Here is a 19,284-nt window from a genome sequence, read left to right as displayed (position 1 = left end):
AATAGGAGGAGTGGCAAACACTGTTGCAGCAGCAAAGGTCATTCAAAATGATCTAGACAAGATTCAGAACTGGGCAGACACATGGCAAATGACATTTAATAGAGAAAAGTGTAAGGTACTGCACGCAGGAAATAAAAATGTGCATTATAAATATCATATGGGAGATACTGAAATTAAAGAAGGACTCTGAAAAAGACCTAGGAGTTTTTGTTGGCTCAGAAATGTCTTCATCTAGACAATGTGGGGAAGCTATAAAAAAAAAAAAAAAAAGCCAACAAGATGCTTGGATATATTGTGAAAAGTGTTTAATTTAAATCAAGGGAAGTAATGTTAAAACTGTACAATGCATTAGTAAGACCTCATCTTTGAATATTGTGTTCAGTCCTGGTCACCTTGCTACAAAAAGGATATTGCTGCTCTAGAAAGACTGCAAAGAAGAGCGACCACAATTATTCTGGGTTTAAAAGACATGTCATATGAAGACAGGCTAAAAGAACTGAATCTATTCAGTCTTGAAAAAAGAAGACTATGCGATGACCAGATTCAAGCATTCAAAATTCTAAAAGGTACTGACAATGTCAACCGAAGAGACATTTTCGACCTGAAAAAACAAAAAAGGACCAGTGGTCACAAATGGAGATTAGACAACGGGGCATTCAGAACTGAAAATACGAGGCACTTCTTTACACAGAGAATTGTAAGAGTATGGAACCAACTCCCCAGTAGTGTTGTTGAAGCTGACACCCTGGGATCCTTCAGGAAGCAGCTTGATGAGATTCTGGGATCAATAAGCTACTAACAGCCAAACGAGCAAGATGGGACGAATGGCCTCCTCTCGTTTGTAAACTTTCTTATGTTCTTATCTTCTTAAATGATTTATTAAAAACTACATTTACTTCACACTTGTGCATTTCTATGCAAGTCAGGATACTTGGAAAATCGAAATGAAATATTATTGGAGTATCAGCCTTTAAGTCATAAATGACTAAATACATTAATATAAAATCAAAAAGGTTAACTATTGTTTGTTTTCACTATCATTGCTGGTATATTACACTTACATCTTATTCCTGGATCATGCCTAAGAGTGCCAATTGTAAAACCGGCTACCTACAGTAGCTCTCAAAAGTATTCACCCCCCTTGGATTTTTCCACATTTTATTGTGTTAAAACATGGAATCAAAATGGATTTAATTAGGTGTTTTTGCCACTGATCAACACAAAAAAAGTCCATAATGTCAACGTGAAAAATAAAATCTACAAATTGTTCTAAATTAATTACAAATACAAAACAGAAAATAATTGATTGCATAAGTATTCACCCCCTTGAGTCAAAATTTGGTAGAGGCACCTTTGGCAGCAATGACATGAGTCTATTTGGATAAGTCTCTACCAGCTTTGCACATCTGGACACTGCATTTTTTGCCCATTCTTCTTTGCAAAATTGCTCAAGCTCCGTCAAGTTGGATGGGGACCATTGGTGAACAGCAATTTTCAACTCTTTCCACATATTCTCAATTGGATTGAGGTCCGGGCTTTGACTGGGCCACTCCAAGACATTGACCTTTTTGTTTTTAAGCCACTCCAGTGTGACTTTGGCTGTATGTCTGGGGTCATTGTCCTGCTGGAAGATGAATCTTCTCCCAAGTCCCAGGTCTCTGGCAGACCTGCAGGTTTTCCTCCAGGATTTCTCCGTATTTTGCTGCATCCATTTTGCCCTCTATCTTCACGAGCTTTCCAGGCCCTGATGCAGAGAAGCATCCCCATAGCATGATGCTGCCACCACCATGCTTCACGGTAGGGATGATCTGCGGTGTTAAGCCTGCGCCAAACATAGCGCTTAGCGTTGAGGCCAAAAAACTCTATTTTGGTCGACTATAAAATCTTCTTCCACTTGGTCTCAGTCTCTCCCTCATGCCTTCTGGCAAACTCTAGCCGAGATTTGTTGTGAGTTTTTTTCAACAATTGCTTTCTTTTTGCCACTCTCCCATAAAGGCCAGTTTTGTGAAGCACCCGGGCTATTGTTGCAGTATGCATAGTGTCTCCCAGCTCAGCTGTGGAAGACTGTAACTCCTTTAGAGTTGCCATAGGCCTCTTGGCGGCCTCCCTGACTAGTGCCCTTCTCGCCCGGATACTCAGTTTTTAAGGACAGCCTGTTCTAGACAGACTCACAGTTGTGCCATATTCTCTCCATTTCTTAATAATGGACTTTACTGTGCTCCGGGGGATATTCAATGCCTTGGAAATGTTCTTCTATCCTACCCCTGATTGGTGCTTATTCCGGATTTGCTTTGAATGTTCCTTTGTCTTTATGTAGTTTTTGTTGGGACATGTACTAACCAACTGTGGGACCACCCAGAGACAGGTGTATTTAACCTGAAATCATGTGAAACACCTTAATTGCACACAGGTAGACTCCATTCAACTTTATAATTATGTGACTTCTAAAGACAATTGGTTGCACCAGAGCTATTTAGGTGTGTCATAGCAAAGGGGGTGATTACTTATGCAATCAATTATTTTCTGTTTTATATTTGTAATTAATTTAGAACAATTTGTAGATTTTATTTTTCACTTTGACATTATGGACTTTTTTTGTGTTGAGCAGTGGCAAAAACTCCTAATTAAATCCATTTTTTGATTCCATGTTGTAACACAATAAAATGTGGAAAAGTCCAAGGGGGGGTGAATACTTTTGAGAGCCACTGTGTGTGCAATGAGAGCATCTTTCTTGTTCACAATCATTTTAATGTGTACATGTCATACAGTTCAAGAGAACTTTGGTAAGACCACCATGACATGTAGATAAGTCGCACACAACTGGATTTCGGCTGTTTCCGACTAATCCAGGGGTAAATCTTGTTCTGTTGAAACTGTTTGAATTATCCACTCCCACACAGGAATATGTTTCACTGCCAGATTTACTTGATGGTCTGCACTTTGTGATGAGACGTTTATCTATGAAAGTTTGCGCAACATTAAACGAGTCTTAAAATAATCTCTTAAGATAAACCTGGTAGAACATTCATTTAGAAACATGACATATAGAACTGCATTCAATGACCCAATTGTGACGCAGACAGAAGAAACTTGTGTTACTGAAACTTTTTCTGGAAAGCAAACATATGAAATCACCCTAACCACATGACCACACACTTCACTGTACAGCTGTGGCCAAAAGTTTTCACATCACCTAGAATTGTAGGATTGAGATACAATTTAAGCACTACAAAATGGTATTTAATTCAATATGTTCATGTAACATTATTATTCAGTAGGTTTCAAATCGACTTTATGAAGCAAAGTTAGTTCATTCTATAGGGTGATGTTAAACTTTTGGCCATACCTGTATTCTTAAAGCATTTTATTGAGATTTTTATTTATTATTATCAAACAAGCACTTTAAATCTGAAGGAAAAAAAAGCACATGTAGAAAAGCAAGTTGAAATGATGGGTTCTTCCGTATCAAGATGTGTTAACAAAAGGGGCCATGTAGTTATAACATGAATAAAAAGCAGTGACCTAAGTTAGCCCCAATGTTTTGTAACTTTGCTCCTTTCGTAGATATTGCAGCTTTATATGGCTGATCCCTTATTACCTTGTTCTGATTTTTTTGTACATGTAAAATGTTTTTGCTGGAACTGACTTTTGTTTAACCAATACTTTGCTACATTTAAAAAAAAAAAAAAAAAAGCTTGCTTACTTGAAACTACTTGTGTAAATATTGAGACTGCCAGGTCATCTCGCCTGCCATTTTCATTTTTCTTTTTTGATTTAAAAAAAAAAAAAAAAAAACCTTGGCCCGATTACTTCAAAATAAAATGAAAGCGCACTGAAAAATGTTTGATAAAAACAATGATTTCTGGATCCTTCCCGTTATAGTGGATTTTTATTTATTTTAAATGGTGTAATAAAACCTAAATGAGTGTGTAAGAGTCCTCATGGCCAGGTGGTAACAATTCAAATTTGACATTTACATCCCCCTCATTATTCTATGGCGTTTGCTCTCATTCAGAGTTGTTCTGGGTTTTGTTGCTCCTATGCTGAGGTATTATCATTTCTCTCTATCTTTCTTCTGAGTAAAGCTAATAGAAGGCAGTGACGTTTCAGCCAAGAGGTCATATTTTGGAGCAGACATCAGGGAAATAACATCCAGGACATGTTAGGGCCATGAAAGAAAAGCAAGCTCTTAGTACACAGAATTATACAAGACATGCCATAATATGTATTCCATCAAATCAATTATTTTTTAAGTTATTGTGGAAATGTTCAAAAGCTCAAGATAATTTTTTTTTTCTTTTTGTTCTGCTTAGTTTCAAGAGCTAATGAATCCTGGGATACCTATGGGAAACATGGTTACTCTAAAGTGCCACTGAATTACAGACACCTAAATATGACTTATATACTGTAATATTAATATAATATTAAATCACCTCAACCATGAAGATTACAGACAATACAGTTTTCAGCTTATACCAAGGACTACATAAATAATTCATTAACCACGTGAACACGCATCTACTCTCTTATCTTATTTGCAGTTAATGTAAATCCCCTGCAAGCCATTTCACTAATTGCAGGTAATGAAGACAATTACAAAATTATTACATTTATGGCACAGTATATCTTTGCAACAATCAGCTCAAAGAACAATGCAGACATTAAATGAATTTTAAAAACAGTGTAATTGGCACATAATGAATCAATAAATAACTACAAGAAAATTGAAGAGTCATATGTGCAAGGCCGCTCATCATAAGAGGCTACGGAGGCTAATTCTACATGTAATTCTGTGGGTTTCGTTTAGCACCTGTTCCATACATTTCCCACCTACAGTACAGAACAATGTGAATACAATTTAAAAAGGTATGAAGTTGATTTTGTAGACCAAAAGTAACATGAAATAACTCTTAAAAACATTACGATTGACGACGGTTGGAGACCCCTGCTCTAAATGGTGATTGTAATAACTTCCTTAAAATGTGCCTTCTCCAAACTTCGCATCAAATTAGGAATCAGAATTATTCATGTTAAAAAATAAGCAATTATCATCTGCACTTTCATTCGGATTGCAATGGTAGTCAGAAACCTTTATGACCTGCTGTTCCTGTGTTAGCAGCGAGGTGTACAATTACTTTCTTCCCTAACAATGTACCGTAAATGAATGTACAACAGTCTAATGTTGGTGTAGTGTCTGAAGATGGGAAGGTGGACCGGTTTGCTAATTCCTACATAAGTGATACCTATGACATTGATACTTGTAATAGCGTGCAAAAACGACACCTGTAAGGAAACAAGCACTCTGGCTGAATGCTTATAATACAGGAGCTAGTCTGGAGTCTGTTTAATAAACAAATTAGGATATATCATTTTTACTTTGAAAGTATAATCATAGCAAAAGACAACAGTTGACATACCAACGTATAAACAACGTGAGCAATATTATATATATATATATATATATATATATATATATATATATATATATAGATATATATATAAATCTCATTACTAGACGTGTGAGTTTTTGTGAATCAAAATAAAACAAGAAATGTTAAATTAGAGCTCCTACATGCACAATGTCTTACTCGTTCTGTAAGCAGGTCAGCTGAATTCATTCCCCACCACACCCAACTAGTGACAAACATATTGCAGTACGAAACAGAAACTGTAACAGAAAATATTGTAGTGATCTCAGTTAACGCAGGCAGGCACATCAATGCAGGGAGATGCAATCCACACACAGACAAAGGGCGGGCGCGAAACTGGGACCTCTCGCACTAAAGTATAGCGCTGATACCGCTGTACAAAAGAGCCGGCTCCTTTGGAAGGAGCATATATCGGGCTCATGTCTTTGTATGCGATTATGCCACCTACCAGCCCTGCTGCTGCCTTCCCCCATCCACGCTACACTCTCCCCTCCCAGCCTTAAGTCTGTCCCGTACTTGCTCACCAGGCTGCAGTCTGACGAGTGCATGCCAGGGTACTTGTATCCAATTGCTAACATCAATGTAGCAATCTCGGTTAACTCAGGCAGGTGCACCACACAGGGTGAGGCAATCCACACACAGGAGGAGGGCAGGCGTGAACCCGGGACCTCTCGCTCTAAAGCATAGCGCCAATACTGCTGTACAAAAGAGTCAACTCCTTTGCAAGGAGTGTATATCGGGTTCATGTCTTCGTATGTGATTACGTCACCTACCAGCCCTGCTGCTGCCTTCCCCCGTCCACGCTACACTCTCCCCTCCCAGCCTCAAGTCTGTCCCGTACTTGCTCACCAGGCTGCAGTCTGACGAGTGCGTGCCAGGGTACTTGTATGCAATTGCTAACATCAATGTAGCAATCTCGGTTAACTCAGGCAGGTGCACCACACAGTGTGAGGCAATCCACACACAGGAGGAGGGCAGGCGTGAACCCGGGACCTCTCGCTCTAAAGCATAGCGCCAATACTGCTGTACAAAAGAGCCAACTCCTTTGCAAGGAGTGTATATCGGGCTCATGTCTTTGTATGTGATTACGTCACCTACCGGCCCTGCTGCTGCCTTCCCCCATGCATACTACACTATAACTGTAATTTTGTGGCCTTGGTCATACCTGGTGGATTTAGAGATGATAGTGTTCATTTCCCTGCTTCCTGGCATAACATGTGCATGGTTTTATTATTTCTGGAGCACAGCATAGCACAATCCTAGTGTATGGTGTGTTGCCATCAAACAAATATTTTTTACTATTATAATTTCAGGGATGCATTATTAAACAGCCCTCATAGCCTCTTGCAAAAATGGAAAATCTAAATGATGATGATGTACTGTTGAGGAAAATGTACCAGTGACAGTCAAATTGCTTTAATAATGCTGCTATATAACAACATTTCCAGAGAGAGAAGGGCAACACATTATTTTAACAAGGAAATGTTTCAATGTATAAATGAATTTAATTAAATGGAAATTGAATTTCTAGATTCTGATCATTATTTCATAACTAATGACAAATTATATATATATACACACACACACACACACACATATTTCTAGTTTATGGCTAGCAACAGGGAAATTTCAATTAATCTAAATGGGCAGCACACATTTTTTAAGCTAAAGTGAAAATAAATAAATAGAAAACAAGCAGGCAAATGGTGCAATAGGTTGCTGTTCTTCTACAGACACAGTATATTGCAGTAGAAAGTAGTTGTTTTGTGTTCATTAGAACAGAGCCTTTGCTTTGCAGAGGACTCTGTAAGACACACCTGATGAACAGCAGAAGATAATGGTCTATCAGCATGTCTTACAAAACAACGGAAATTGAGCAGAACACAATTTACCGTAACATTTCAAAAAAGATGATAAAAAAATCAATTTTAGTTTATTCTTACCGTAACAAGGGTAATCACATCACTAAACATTAGATGCTAGCGGATATTCCTTATTCACATTTAGATTTTCTTTATATGTGTGTTTTAATGATACACTATAAGTGGCTTTAAATTACACTTATGGTCAAAGTAATACCCAAGTATTTTTTCCACATTGACTATTACCAGAAAGTGTTTCTACAAGTTGTTTACATGTATTACACATCAGAAACTAAAAAAGGTTTCTCACATTTAAAATTAAATGTGAAAACCCCCAATAAAAAAAAAGAAAAAAAGAATGACTCTTAGTCTATAAGCTCTGCAGTTGCAATGCATTTTATGCAATCTAATCCTGACTCTACAGCGCCTAAAAGGAGACGCTTATCGTGTCACCGTTATATTTCCAAGGTTATTCATATTCTTTTTAAAGCCACTTTAATGAGCTTGATATTGAAATTAAATGCACCCTGAAAACTTTAAACGGTTCTTTAAACATTAAAGCTGGCCAATTTCACAAAGCATTTTTTCTTTTTTTTTTTTTTTTTTTTTTTTTTTTTTTTTAACAAGCCTTAATTTATTATTCCAACAGGTTTCTTATACATTTGCCCAGTGTGATTGTCATGTGACACTGCAATCTACTTATTAGGAGGGCTGAAGAGCGCCATGTGACCATTGTAAGCGAATCTCTTCTTGTTAGCAAGCGACTGAACCCTGGCGATGTGACCCTTAGTCAGTTACTGTATCTGCCTAGACAATCCGGGCACCTGAGCAGTAAGGGTGAATGTGTTAAGGCGAGGCAATCTACCTCCACCCCATTTTATTCCCTAACCAACTGAAGCACAAAGGCCAAAGCAATGATTTGTGTGCCAATGATTAGGATATAAGATATACATTATTTTAGAATGATCTTCTGAAACTGTATTTAGTTGACTATAAGTAGTTTGTGAGCAGCAGGTTACATAAAATGCAATTACCAGAAATGACCCATGCAATTATATATATGGTAGTCTCCGCATATAGGATCACCTCCTAAGAGAAAACTTTACCTAAGGGAACACCCTTTTGCTGAAACTGATTTTTCCCCATTGTAAATGCTCCAGCTAGGAACAGGAACTTCGCTTAAAATTACACCATGTTGGCACCGAGAGCAATTCGTTCACAACAGATATAGTACTGTTTTGTAAAAAAGCGACTTGTAATCGCGAGAGTGTCTTGAGGGACACTGGTTGGTTTATTAAATCTTTCCAGAACCGCTGTCATGTAATTTAATTATTTTGTATTGTGATTTCCATGAGTGCACCGCATCGCTACAAAATGGCATGTAAACAAACTGCAAAATGTGCCGCTGTTTTTCTTGCTACACAAGATTGGAAATTGTTTGAGTTCTTGAAACAAGACACAAGTCGTTTCCAGTTCTGGCGAGTTGCTTCGCCATTCTGTTAAATAATGTGCATGTCTTGTATGTCGCTGCTGCATTTTTAATTATTTTTTTTTAACATGTGTAGGGGTGCTGTGTTCATTTAGTTCGACAGTTAGTTTATTAACATTAAATTAATCCTAAGTAACACCAATTGAGATAGCCCGAAACACACCTGCCAGCTAATTTCATAGTACATAGCAATTTAAGCTTTTTGACCGTGTTGTTTTGTTTTAATATAATTAATGTTAGTTTGTCCCTTACTTTATTATTATAGTTTATTAACATACCCTTGCCTATTGTTTTGCTTTTACTTATTCGGTTCATTTCATACGTTGATGCATGTGCGTCATGACAAGTAATACATGTGAATTTATTTATATATTGATTCATATTGTCTCTGGTGGCTAACTCCGTCTTAGAGAACACTTCACTTGCTTCCTGAGGGGTGTTCTCTTAGCCGGAGACTACTGTATCCCTGTTCACTCACTGTCCATGTCTGTAAAGATAAATGATTAATTAAATGCTTTCAATGTAATACAAGTATTAAGTGCACAATACAAAATATGTACACATTACTGCAGACACTGGTGTACTTCCACCTGTGTATTAATATTAAATGTAGCATTAATATTTGTCTGTGTAATGTACTGCCGACATGCTCTTCTCCTGGCACATATAGTGGGATAATTAGGGTATATCAAACGGCTTGAGATGGATGTTTTGTGAAGATGCAGTTTAATTAATCCAACCCCTGTCCAATAGAGGAAAAAAAAAAGTGGAGAAAGCAAGCAAGACGAGATGAGCCCTGGCTGCTGTGGAAGTGCACAGCTGAACTGCATTACACAGAAAGAGCCAGAAGATAAGAAGACCATTTGTTAAAGAGATAACTTTTTTACAATGATGCAACTTATGCCAGAATTTAATGTGATCTCCAAAACAGTAGCAAGGTTTATCAGGCAGGATGGGAAATCCAGGACATGTTTTATTTTTGCTTGATATAAGCCATCTATACCCCTTCAACAGCATGCGAGCAGAGCTGGAATGGAAAGAACAAAGTGGTTTTGGCTTGGCAAATGAGACAAGAATGCATGGATGTTCCCCTATAATTCAACCTGACCTCACTTTCTGAAGCACATTGTGTGTGAGTCAGAAAGTGATTCCAAGAGAGAATACAGAGAGAAGGGGAAACAATTTAAAATGGAAGAGAGGGTTAATGTAGTGCAAGTCAGTAAGATGGATGACCAAAATGAAGCAAGCAGCTGCAACATCCTCCGTCCAAATACATGCTACAGCCTGGCTCAGAGTTTAACCCCAATGTGCTTATAGGCTTGTTTTAACCCTGGGGTAGACAACGGTTATGCTAAAACTAAGGAAGCAGTCTTGTCAGAATAGAAATGGAATGGTCATTCCTGTTGAAATAGATAGCAATCACAGGCACCCCATATTGAGACAGTGTGCTAAGTCTGGTACTGTTATAGAATGCTGGGTGTGCAGACAATTTTAGGTCAAATAAGAGGATATGTCGAACACATATGGAGCGTTGCACCTTTAGTGCTTTTGTTAGCAGCTAAAAGCAATTTATAATTATTACTGCGTAATACAAAATATTATGGACATTTGAGTTAATATCTTGTTATACAAGAACAATACTGTATTCAGTGTCCTGACATATAACTGAGCATGCCAGACCCCCAGTTGGAAATTTCCAAGATATTAATTTACATACAATTTACATTTACAGTGAGTTAAGGATCTGAAACCAGCTCTATTTAAGTGGCAATAAATCTCTAGTCTCACCCAAATAGTAACTATTGATTTAAAATCCACAGCATAATTTATTCATTGTAAACCAGGGGTTTTAACTGAAACATGTAATCAAATGTTTAGTAATCAACAGAAAATAGACCATGAATATTAAACTTTGTTTTGTGTTGTTTTTTAGTATTGCAGTGCCAAGTATGATTAAATGACCATATGCACCACAGGTTAAGTAGAAAAAAAAAAAACAAAAAAAAACTGTGATCCAGTGTACAAAATAGATGGCTCACACAATAAGCAAAAAATGTCCCATCAGCACAGCAATAACTAAATAAAGCTGTATTTTCCTAACTATGCAGCTTGCTTGTTTTCCAATATATCAAGCCAAATTACAAAGAACAATCCTACTGATTTTTTTTTTCTATTGCATTAAATACATCTCGATGTAATAAACCTGGAACAGTGAGATTCTACCAGTCATGTTGTCCTCAGATTTGAAAGAATGCAAGATACCGTAGATACCAAAATTAGATACAGAAAAGAAAAAAAAAAAAACACTGCGGCATTGAGTACAAAAAAGTTAAATGTAACAACTGTTGCACAAGTGTTGTGTAACAATTCTCAGAATCACATTTTAATCTGGTTAACAGATTAAGAAGAAAATAAATAAATTATCCTATGTCTTGCATGATCTTTACATTGTTGAAAAAATGGTTTTGTATAAAAACATTGGTATTCAAAATTCTTAAGAGAAATTATTATAAAATTGCTGGCAAGTAGAACACATTTTTTGCTAAACGTTAGTATTAGATGTTTACCCACATTAAATGTAGTGACCGTACAGCTTCTGCAACCCTGTGTTTCCCACAGGGTAAATCCTGCATTAATGCATTAAATGACACAGTCAGCACTTTCTAATGCAGCGCCAGTTCAGTCTTATTAAGATTTATGCAGTAATTTCCCCAAAGTGAAAACTTTCTTAAAATACAATACAGTGATAAAATAAATAAATAAATACATTTCTGCAAAAACAAAATCTGATGTTTACAACAAAACTGACTTAAGATGAGTTATTTAGAACACCTTTTCTTGCCTCTTACTGTTTTTTTTTTTTTTTTTTTTTTTTTTTTTTTTTTTTTAAATTAATATTGGTCTCCCATTTTACTGTGCAGGTGCCCCATGGGTCTTTGAGCACACCTGGCAGAAGATAGGGGAGGAGAACAGATAACAGCATAATGATTGCCCAGCGTTTAACTACATTGTTGCAGAATTAGCGATGGCAGCCACTGATTGGTCAAGGTTCAACCACACTGTTGCAATTTTAAATTGAGTTGCGGGCTAGTCTGTTTTAAGCATACATGCTTCACGCTTCTTTCTTACTAAAAACACTACAGTACAGTAAATGGTAAACAATGCACAGTATGCACATTCATAAAATACCCCTTTTCACTTTCAAGAATTAAATGCAATTGTTATTAGATTACCATATTCATTCTGAAAACTGTATTTATTAATAGTCTGTTCACATAGGTACATGTAATTTTAGCCCACATGAAAACTGAACAATAATCGTTATTGACGTATCACGTTCATTTTAGCACATCATTGTCTTTTAGTGTCTGATTAAAAGTCTTTCAATTTCCTTTTTTGCAAACATTTTAGTGCTGGGAGTGTATTGAAAATGTTCACGTTGATGACATCAGTTCACAATGCACATGCTCAGTTAACAACTATTACAGCTATACAGTAAATTAAGAATATACACTTACAATTAAACTGTAAATATAATGATGCAGCATTGGTAATGGTTTTACATTTAAGCTGGGGTAAACTGTATTTTTATGCAAACCAGATTGGTTCCTAGCAATCACGACTGTCCATAAATAGAATTTATGGACAATGCGGAACTCATTTTTTTAGGTCACATACATTCTGTTGACAGATCGCTGTATGAACTAATACAGCTGTTAGACTGGTTCACAAAATGTATATCTTTTTCAATCAAAACGTGTGTGTAAATGTGTTGTTTATATATTTGCCTGTTGTGCGTTACTGCTTACATATTGAACTATAGAGTTAACTCCACTGAATGTTATTACCAGTGCTGGATTAAACTAATTTTGGGGCACCCCCCTCCCAAACTGGTCAGGATATAATTTAAATGCACAGTACCTGTTGGCTTGTTTACTCCAAGAAAACCGCTGTTGCCTAGGATTTTGAAAATTCTGTGAGCTGGAAACAGTTCTGCCTCTTCCCATTTCTCAACAAAAGGATTGATTTCTTTATCAATGATCTGTAACAGAACACTAAAAATAAGTGCCACCACAATGTCTTCACTGTCTTACATAAAAAAACGAAAACATTTTTACACACAAATCTGTGAATGGACTTATTACATGCTCTTTTAATTTGTTAATGTGGATTTCAAAACAAAAATAGACAAATATTTTAAGGAAAAACAAACATATAACAATAGTTACATAAACAGATAGACTTCTGAATAAACTCCATCAGGATGTAGTAGGAGCCTTTAGACACTCAGTCATCAAGGCCTCCATTACAGAACATCGATACTTCAGTGAGGTACAGGAAGACTGCATTTCATTTTCCATTCGTGCTATGTAATGTTGTCAAAGCTAATGAAGAAGCTCAAATAATTCCTTCTCATTAAAGCTGGTGGGATGACACTCTTCAGCTGCTTTGAGTTGCATGTCAAATAATAAGCAAGCAGTTTGTGCAGACCCATTGGTGCTTACAGACAGCACTGGTACATATCTGGAACAAGAAGAAACTTGCGCTGCTCAATACCCAGACGCATAATGCTGTTGAGCCTCTGCTCCACTGACTAGGAGGTCACACTTCTGAAAAACAAACCCATCTGTGAGGAATGCTGTTCACTGCTGAAAATGTTTAAAAAAGCTTTTTAATCAATCAAATTTAGGAAACTGGGACCAGTGACATGTTTTATCATGAAGCTACCCAGGTAGAGAGGATTTGTCACAGCTGGTTCAGAATGAGATATAACAGTCAGATCTGCCAACTAGAAACCTGTAACGGCCACCAAGTGCAGTCAGCTCTGTATTGCTGATGTGTGTCTACTGTTATAAAACCAAATAAATAACCCCATGGGAACTTTTGGGAGTTACAGTACATGCCTTGCATTTGAAATGATGAAACAGTAGTTTTTCCAAGGCTTTCCCGAGATAAAGTACAAAGGGGATTGTTTCCATTACTGTTAGCTGGCAGACCTGTGAATGATTTTAAGGTTGCCGATCAGCAACAAAAAAAGTAGTGATGGTTATCTAAGCCTTATCAGTACATTCTGAGCTCTTAACTATGAAACTGGAAGGAAAAGATAATGCAAAACAACAACATGATATATCCCTACCAATCATATTTTCATTATTGCAGACTTAGCTTTCTTAGAGTAGCTATAACAAGAACCGAGGACATAAGTAAGGTCGGGATTTATGAATACCATGATAAGATCTTGCAAACAGCCAATCAACAGTCTTGTCTGGCACTTGTAGCCAATCAAAGAATATTGGTATGCACCTGTCTATTCTAAATGCAGTGTTAAGACAAAGACCAGGGAACCAGAATAATGAAAGCATGCAGACCCACTGCCAGCTAACTGATGGATGGATGCCTGCTAGAGGAGAAAAAATAAAGTGTAGTTCAGTATGTTGCCAACAGTACGGCTGTCCCCATTATGTTAAAAACACGTTCTTCTAAAATCTGTTCTCGAAACATATTTGATCTTTTATACAAAACGCATTATGTAATTTCTGACCCCAATCCATAATGCTGGATTATAATAATGTCTGGCTGACACACTTTCAATTTAATTCAAGTAGTTTACAACAAAGCCTCAGTTGGAACACCTGAATTCATATCTCCATTGCTGTTTGAGTTAATGAACTGAATCATAAAATTAGTTATTAACCAACATCCCCCAGCAGGAGTCTAAACACAGAATGAGATCAGTACCAGTAGTAGATTACCTACTATAGGGCGAAAGCAATATACTGGTTGTACAATTACATTGTGTTACAGCTTTTTTAAAAAATTTTTTAATGAAAATACAAACAACATTTGTTTTTTCAAAGCAGCACACAAGACCTACTGTAGATAGCAAATGCTAGACAGGAACGAGTTAAGGAATTAGCTATTAACCCCTGTAAGTGTAAAGAAAATAAGATGTATAACACACCTTTAAAGTATTTGCAAGTTTCAAACTCAAATATTTTTAGGAACAAAAAACGATTTTCTTTTCAATTGGCTCAATATCTACTTTAATCCTCCAACTATCTGCAGTATCAGTTTTCACTTTGAGGTTAAGCAAAGAACAGGCTGAAGGTCACATATTTTGGCTGCTAACTGAACAGTATGACTGTTAGTTTGGCAAAGAAGATTCAGACAGTCTTACCTTGACATGTACAGTACCATTTCAAATATAATTTTAGTTTGAAGACTGCAAGCTTATTTGACTGTGACACGCTTTGAGATGGCTCACTATGAAAGGCCCTATTTAAAAATGATTTGATTGATTGCATTTTTGTGTAAACCACAGCCCTACGAAGGTACAACTCCCCCCTGAGTGAAATCACTGATGGAGGTTCCATAAATGTGCTTGGTATTGCATCTGTACTGTTATTGCATTTATCAATAAAATAATAAAAACCTGGATGCCTGTGCTGCCATTGTCAACTGCACTTTCCTAAAAGCTAAAACATGCATTCAGGTTTATTTCCTAGTGGATGCTATGATCCATGATGTGTGAAAACAAATAAACAAATATTTATGTTGAAAAATATTTCACAGCAACATCTGCAACACAAGATAATGCAAAGATAAAGTAACATGTTTTCTACTATAAGCTTTTAAATTTAGCACATAACTTTAAAAAGAAAATGCTTAGACAATATGGGTGTTGCTTATCAGTTCATTTCCTAAAGTGCTCATTAAAAATATTAAATTACATTTTAAAAGGAAGTGTACCCTGCAAAACAAACGGTGCTTTTAAATTAGAATACATTTTACTTTAGTCTCTGACTTTACAAAATACCACCGCCACTTGTAATTTAGTTCCATTCCACTTAAGGCTATCTATTGTTGCCAGGCTAATGAAGAAGAAACTATGCTTTATTCACTGACTCTTTTAATATCCAGAACGTTTACTAAACATCAAGCCTTTTAAAAGAGAGGACATAAAATGGTTTGAAATTGTAACTTAGAGGAGTAGCGTTTGGCTTTATAAAAAGTACACAGAAAGCTAAAAACAGTCAACTATACATAACGTTGCCTATGGCATACGTTCTTGATAACTAAAGTTGCATATGCCTTGGCAACACAACAAAACAAGGTATAGTATGCTGCATTCCTCATTTCACTTCTTCCACCCACTTAGAGATTAGGAGGCCTACATATCAAAGAGAGACCTATATATCAAAGAGTGACGTTGTTGCCAATCTGGAGGCAAAGGGCAAGCCTATAATGTCTCCGTCTGGACTTGTTGGGCACCTGACCAGCAGGGGACGCTAAAGCGTAATGAGGGGAAAGGTTTCTGCCCTAAGCAAGAATGCAAAGGCCAATGCAGCAAGCCCTGTGGGTCCTCGTCAAAAAGTGCAGGTCATTTTCTAGATGAGCCAAGGGTGTCCACTCAGAAATGTAAATGACACTGCCAAGACCAACATGTGCAGGCATTTGCAAATCACTTATACTGTACATAATACATTGTTTTTATAATTCTGCTTCCATGGTTTCAGAAAGGCAGGGAGGTACAATTTAAAGCTGGAAAAGGAAACAGCTACAACAGCATTATCCCACTGAGAAGCCCTGCAATAATAATGTAACCACTTTGATTAAAAAATAAATAAATAAAAAATTTACATTCTAAATACCACAGGGGGGTTCAGTAAGCTATTAAGTTCGGCACATAGCATTTTAAAACAAATCTCCATGGTAGTTTATTTTAAAACGTCTGCATATTTATGGTGTTATGGAGATAAATAACCTAACTCTCTTTTGAGATACTGTTAATTATCAATGATCCTCCATCAGCTCCCCTCTCTTCCCTCAGAACATTGAAGTACTCTGATAGTGCCTTGAAACTGTGTTGGCCAAGTTTGTTTTACCAGAAAAAGTCTATTTGAGCCATCCTACTGTAGGTTCCTACTTAGCCTTTACAATTATATATTTTCTCATAATTCAATGTTATGACTTTTCCAAACTAGGTCATGAGAATATGCAAAGAAAGCTAATTTTGACATTTCCTTGGACATTATGTATACAAATATTATCATTTGACAGTAGCCAAATTCTTGACAAAATAGAGTTGTGTTCCATTTAAGACATTTCAGTACACTTAACTAGCAGAACACGTACTTCTTATTATCCATAGTCAATCTATTTAAATAAAATAACACCCCAAAAATAACTAAATAATAGTACACTTAAGTCACAACTTAAAACCACAGGATTTTTGTATTAATCAAATAACAAACAGAAAATAAATTGCATGTTGCATTTCATGGTAAACGGTATGGTAACGGTAGAGCTATTAATTATTCATTTATCTAAAGATATCCAGGTCCAAGGTTCAAATAAATATTTGGAAACTTGTTGTCTTTCTGAAAGGAGACTCCATCCATCAATCTCATACGTTACCAATTTGACCAGTTAAATAGGTCTCTCTGCCCACAACCCCTGTCATTTCTTTGTTCGGTACGCTTACATGGCACTATGGATTCGACTCCTCGATCTGGTAGTCGTGTTTCAGCTCCTGAGTGTCCAGCTACTCCAGTTAGACCTAGCCATAAGAGAACATTTCGGATGCCTCTTCAATGCACTGCTCCAATTAAAAAAAAAAAAAGAAATACCAGTCATGGAAAATTCCTCAGCTTCTCAGTACTCTGTACTCCAGGAATATTTCTTACACCGCTGGTCCTTCCTCCTTGCTAAATCAGTCCAAGGCATCAACCTCCAAGTCTACGGTTCAGTCTTCACCCAGCGAGGCCTCCACCGTTCAAGCTGCCGAGTCTGATTCCCCTGGCATCAGCCTTAAGTCCCCCATGCATGCCAGCTCTGTCTCTAAAGCGGACATCCTTTAAACCCTGCAAACAATGCAAGCTTCAATCTCCAGACTGGAGACTCGACTCTCCCACCTTGAATGCCATCCTGCACCTCTCGGTTCCTCTGCATCGGCTTTCGTCGCCACTCCATATCCGCTTCCAGCCGTGGCTCCCTGTTCAAGCCCACTTAATTCCGGCCCTTCTTTTAATCTTTCCACAGCAATACCCAGCTCCGATTCCCACAACCCAGATTCCCTGCTGCCCACACCAGCCTTCATACTCAAATCCAAGAAGGTAGGGACATAAATTTAGTCCTTTTGCTTATCTGTTCCCTCGAGGTACATGACAACAGAATGTTAGACTGCGGGGAAGTATCAATCGTTTTGAAATCCAAAGACCCCCAGTTGTTCAAAAAACTTACTTTGGCAGAGTTTGTTACTAAATTCAGTCTATACAGAGACATTCTCTGTGATGCATTTCCCGCATGCCGTCAGGAGCTGGACGTCTAGCTTAGTCTTGTAACCGACTTGTCCATGAGATACGGAGATTCAGCTTTTTACGACTACCACAAATCTTTTTCAGCTAAGTTCACTGCAATTCTGGAGCAACTTAATATCAGGGTTAACTGGGGCATTTTAGACAATGAGCTGTTTTGTAGCCACTTCGCTAGCCTGAAGGTCTTCACTTGTATGGTTTGCAGCTTCAGTTTTCACAGAACTAACCTCTGCCCCCTTTCAGCCCAGTCCGCTTTAAACCAGCAATGCAATCCCATGTCTTGCCTGAAGTTCCAAGCAGCAGTTCCTTCCAACCTCAATTTCAGTTAATTTACCTCGCCAGTCCCGGGGTCTTTATAATCCTTCTCTGCTCATTCAACCAGCCTAATCTAACGACAAACGAGGGAGACAGGTTCTCTTTTCTGGCATGAGACAAATATGCAATAACTTTTATGAGAATGTGGCTCTCGCAGATCACACTGATAGTTTTTGTTAGTTGTATTATTTCAGGTCTGAATGATGGGTTCCCTACTGATATTTTAACTCCTCCCACTGTTTCCCATGTTTGCAGTAATCTAAGATCTGCTCTGAAAGATCCCAATTCTGTTGAGATTTTGCTTAAGAAAGAAACTTCCAAAGGGTTCATGATATTAGTATATTAGTTCACTGGGGGTCGCAACTATTCAGGAAATAATGGGTTAATCATCGATCTATTCTCACCCCATTCAGATTCTATTTCCAGCATTAATGCCCTAATTCCACCTGATCAGTTTTCTCTACACTATACCAGAATCGATGATGCTATACATTGTATCAAAACAGCAGGTAAAGGGGCCTGGCTTTCCAAGGCTAATATCGCAGATGCATTTAAAGTCATGTCCATTCATCCTTCCCAATGGCATCTATTTGAGTTCAATGGAAGCAACAATTATATTTCTCAGTTCGCCTTACGTTTGGTTGCGGAGCAGCCCTCATCTTCAATTCACTATCTGAAGCATTGTGTTGGATTCTACTTAATTTCAAATTGCCATTCGTGCTCCATCTATTAGACGACTTTCTACTAGTGGACCTTAAGGATCAGCCCCCTGCTCGTTCTATTAGTATTTTAATAACCACATTTTCCGAACTCTGAGTTCCTCTAGGAAAAAGAGGAGAAAACTTTGGGACCTACCACCTGCCTGGAATTTC

General features: G+C 37.4%; 1 protein-coding gene across 1 annotated transcript in view; it reads right to left on the bottom strand.

Moving 5' to 3' along the window:
- Positions 1 to 17,880, bottom strand: part of zgc:85777 (uncharacterized protein LOC405871 homolog) — a 29,131-nt gene extending 11,251 nt beyond the window's left edge. The window contains exons 1-2 of the mRNA XM_041246764.1: positions 17,715 to 17,880; positions 12,702 to 12,869 (exon numbers count right to left, since the gene is read on the bottom strand). Coding sequence (XP_041102698.1) covers positions 12,702 to 12,869; positions 17,715 to 17,880 — 334 coding nt within the window. The remainder of the gene's footprint in view (positions 1 to 12,701; positions 12,870 to 17,714) is intronic.
- Positions 17,881 to 19,284: the final 1,404 nt, after the last annotated feature.

The sequence above is a fragment of the Polyodon spathula genome, chromosome 4 (assembly GCF_017654505.1).
Source record: "Polyodon spathula isolate WHYD16114869_AA chromosome 4, ASM1765450v1, whole genome shotgun sequence".
Classification (NCBI taxonomy): domain Eukaryota; kingdom Metazoa; phylum Chordata; class Actinopteri; order Acipenseriformes; family Polyodontidae; genus Polyodon; species Polyodon spathula.
This window is presented reverse-complemented; position numbering and strand designations above follow the sequence as displayed.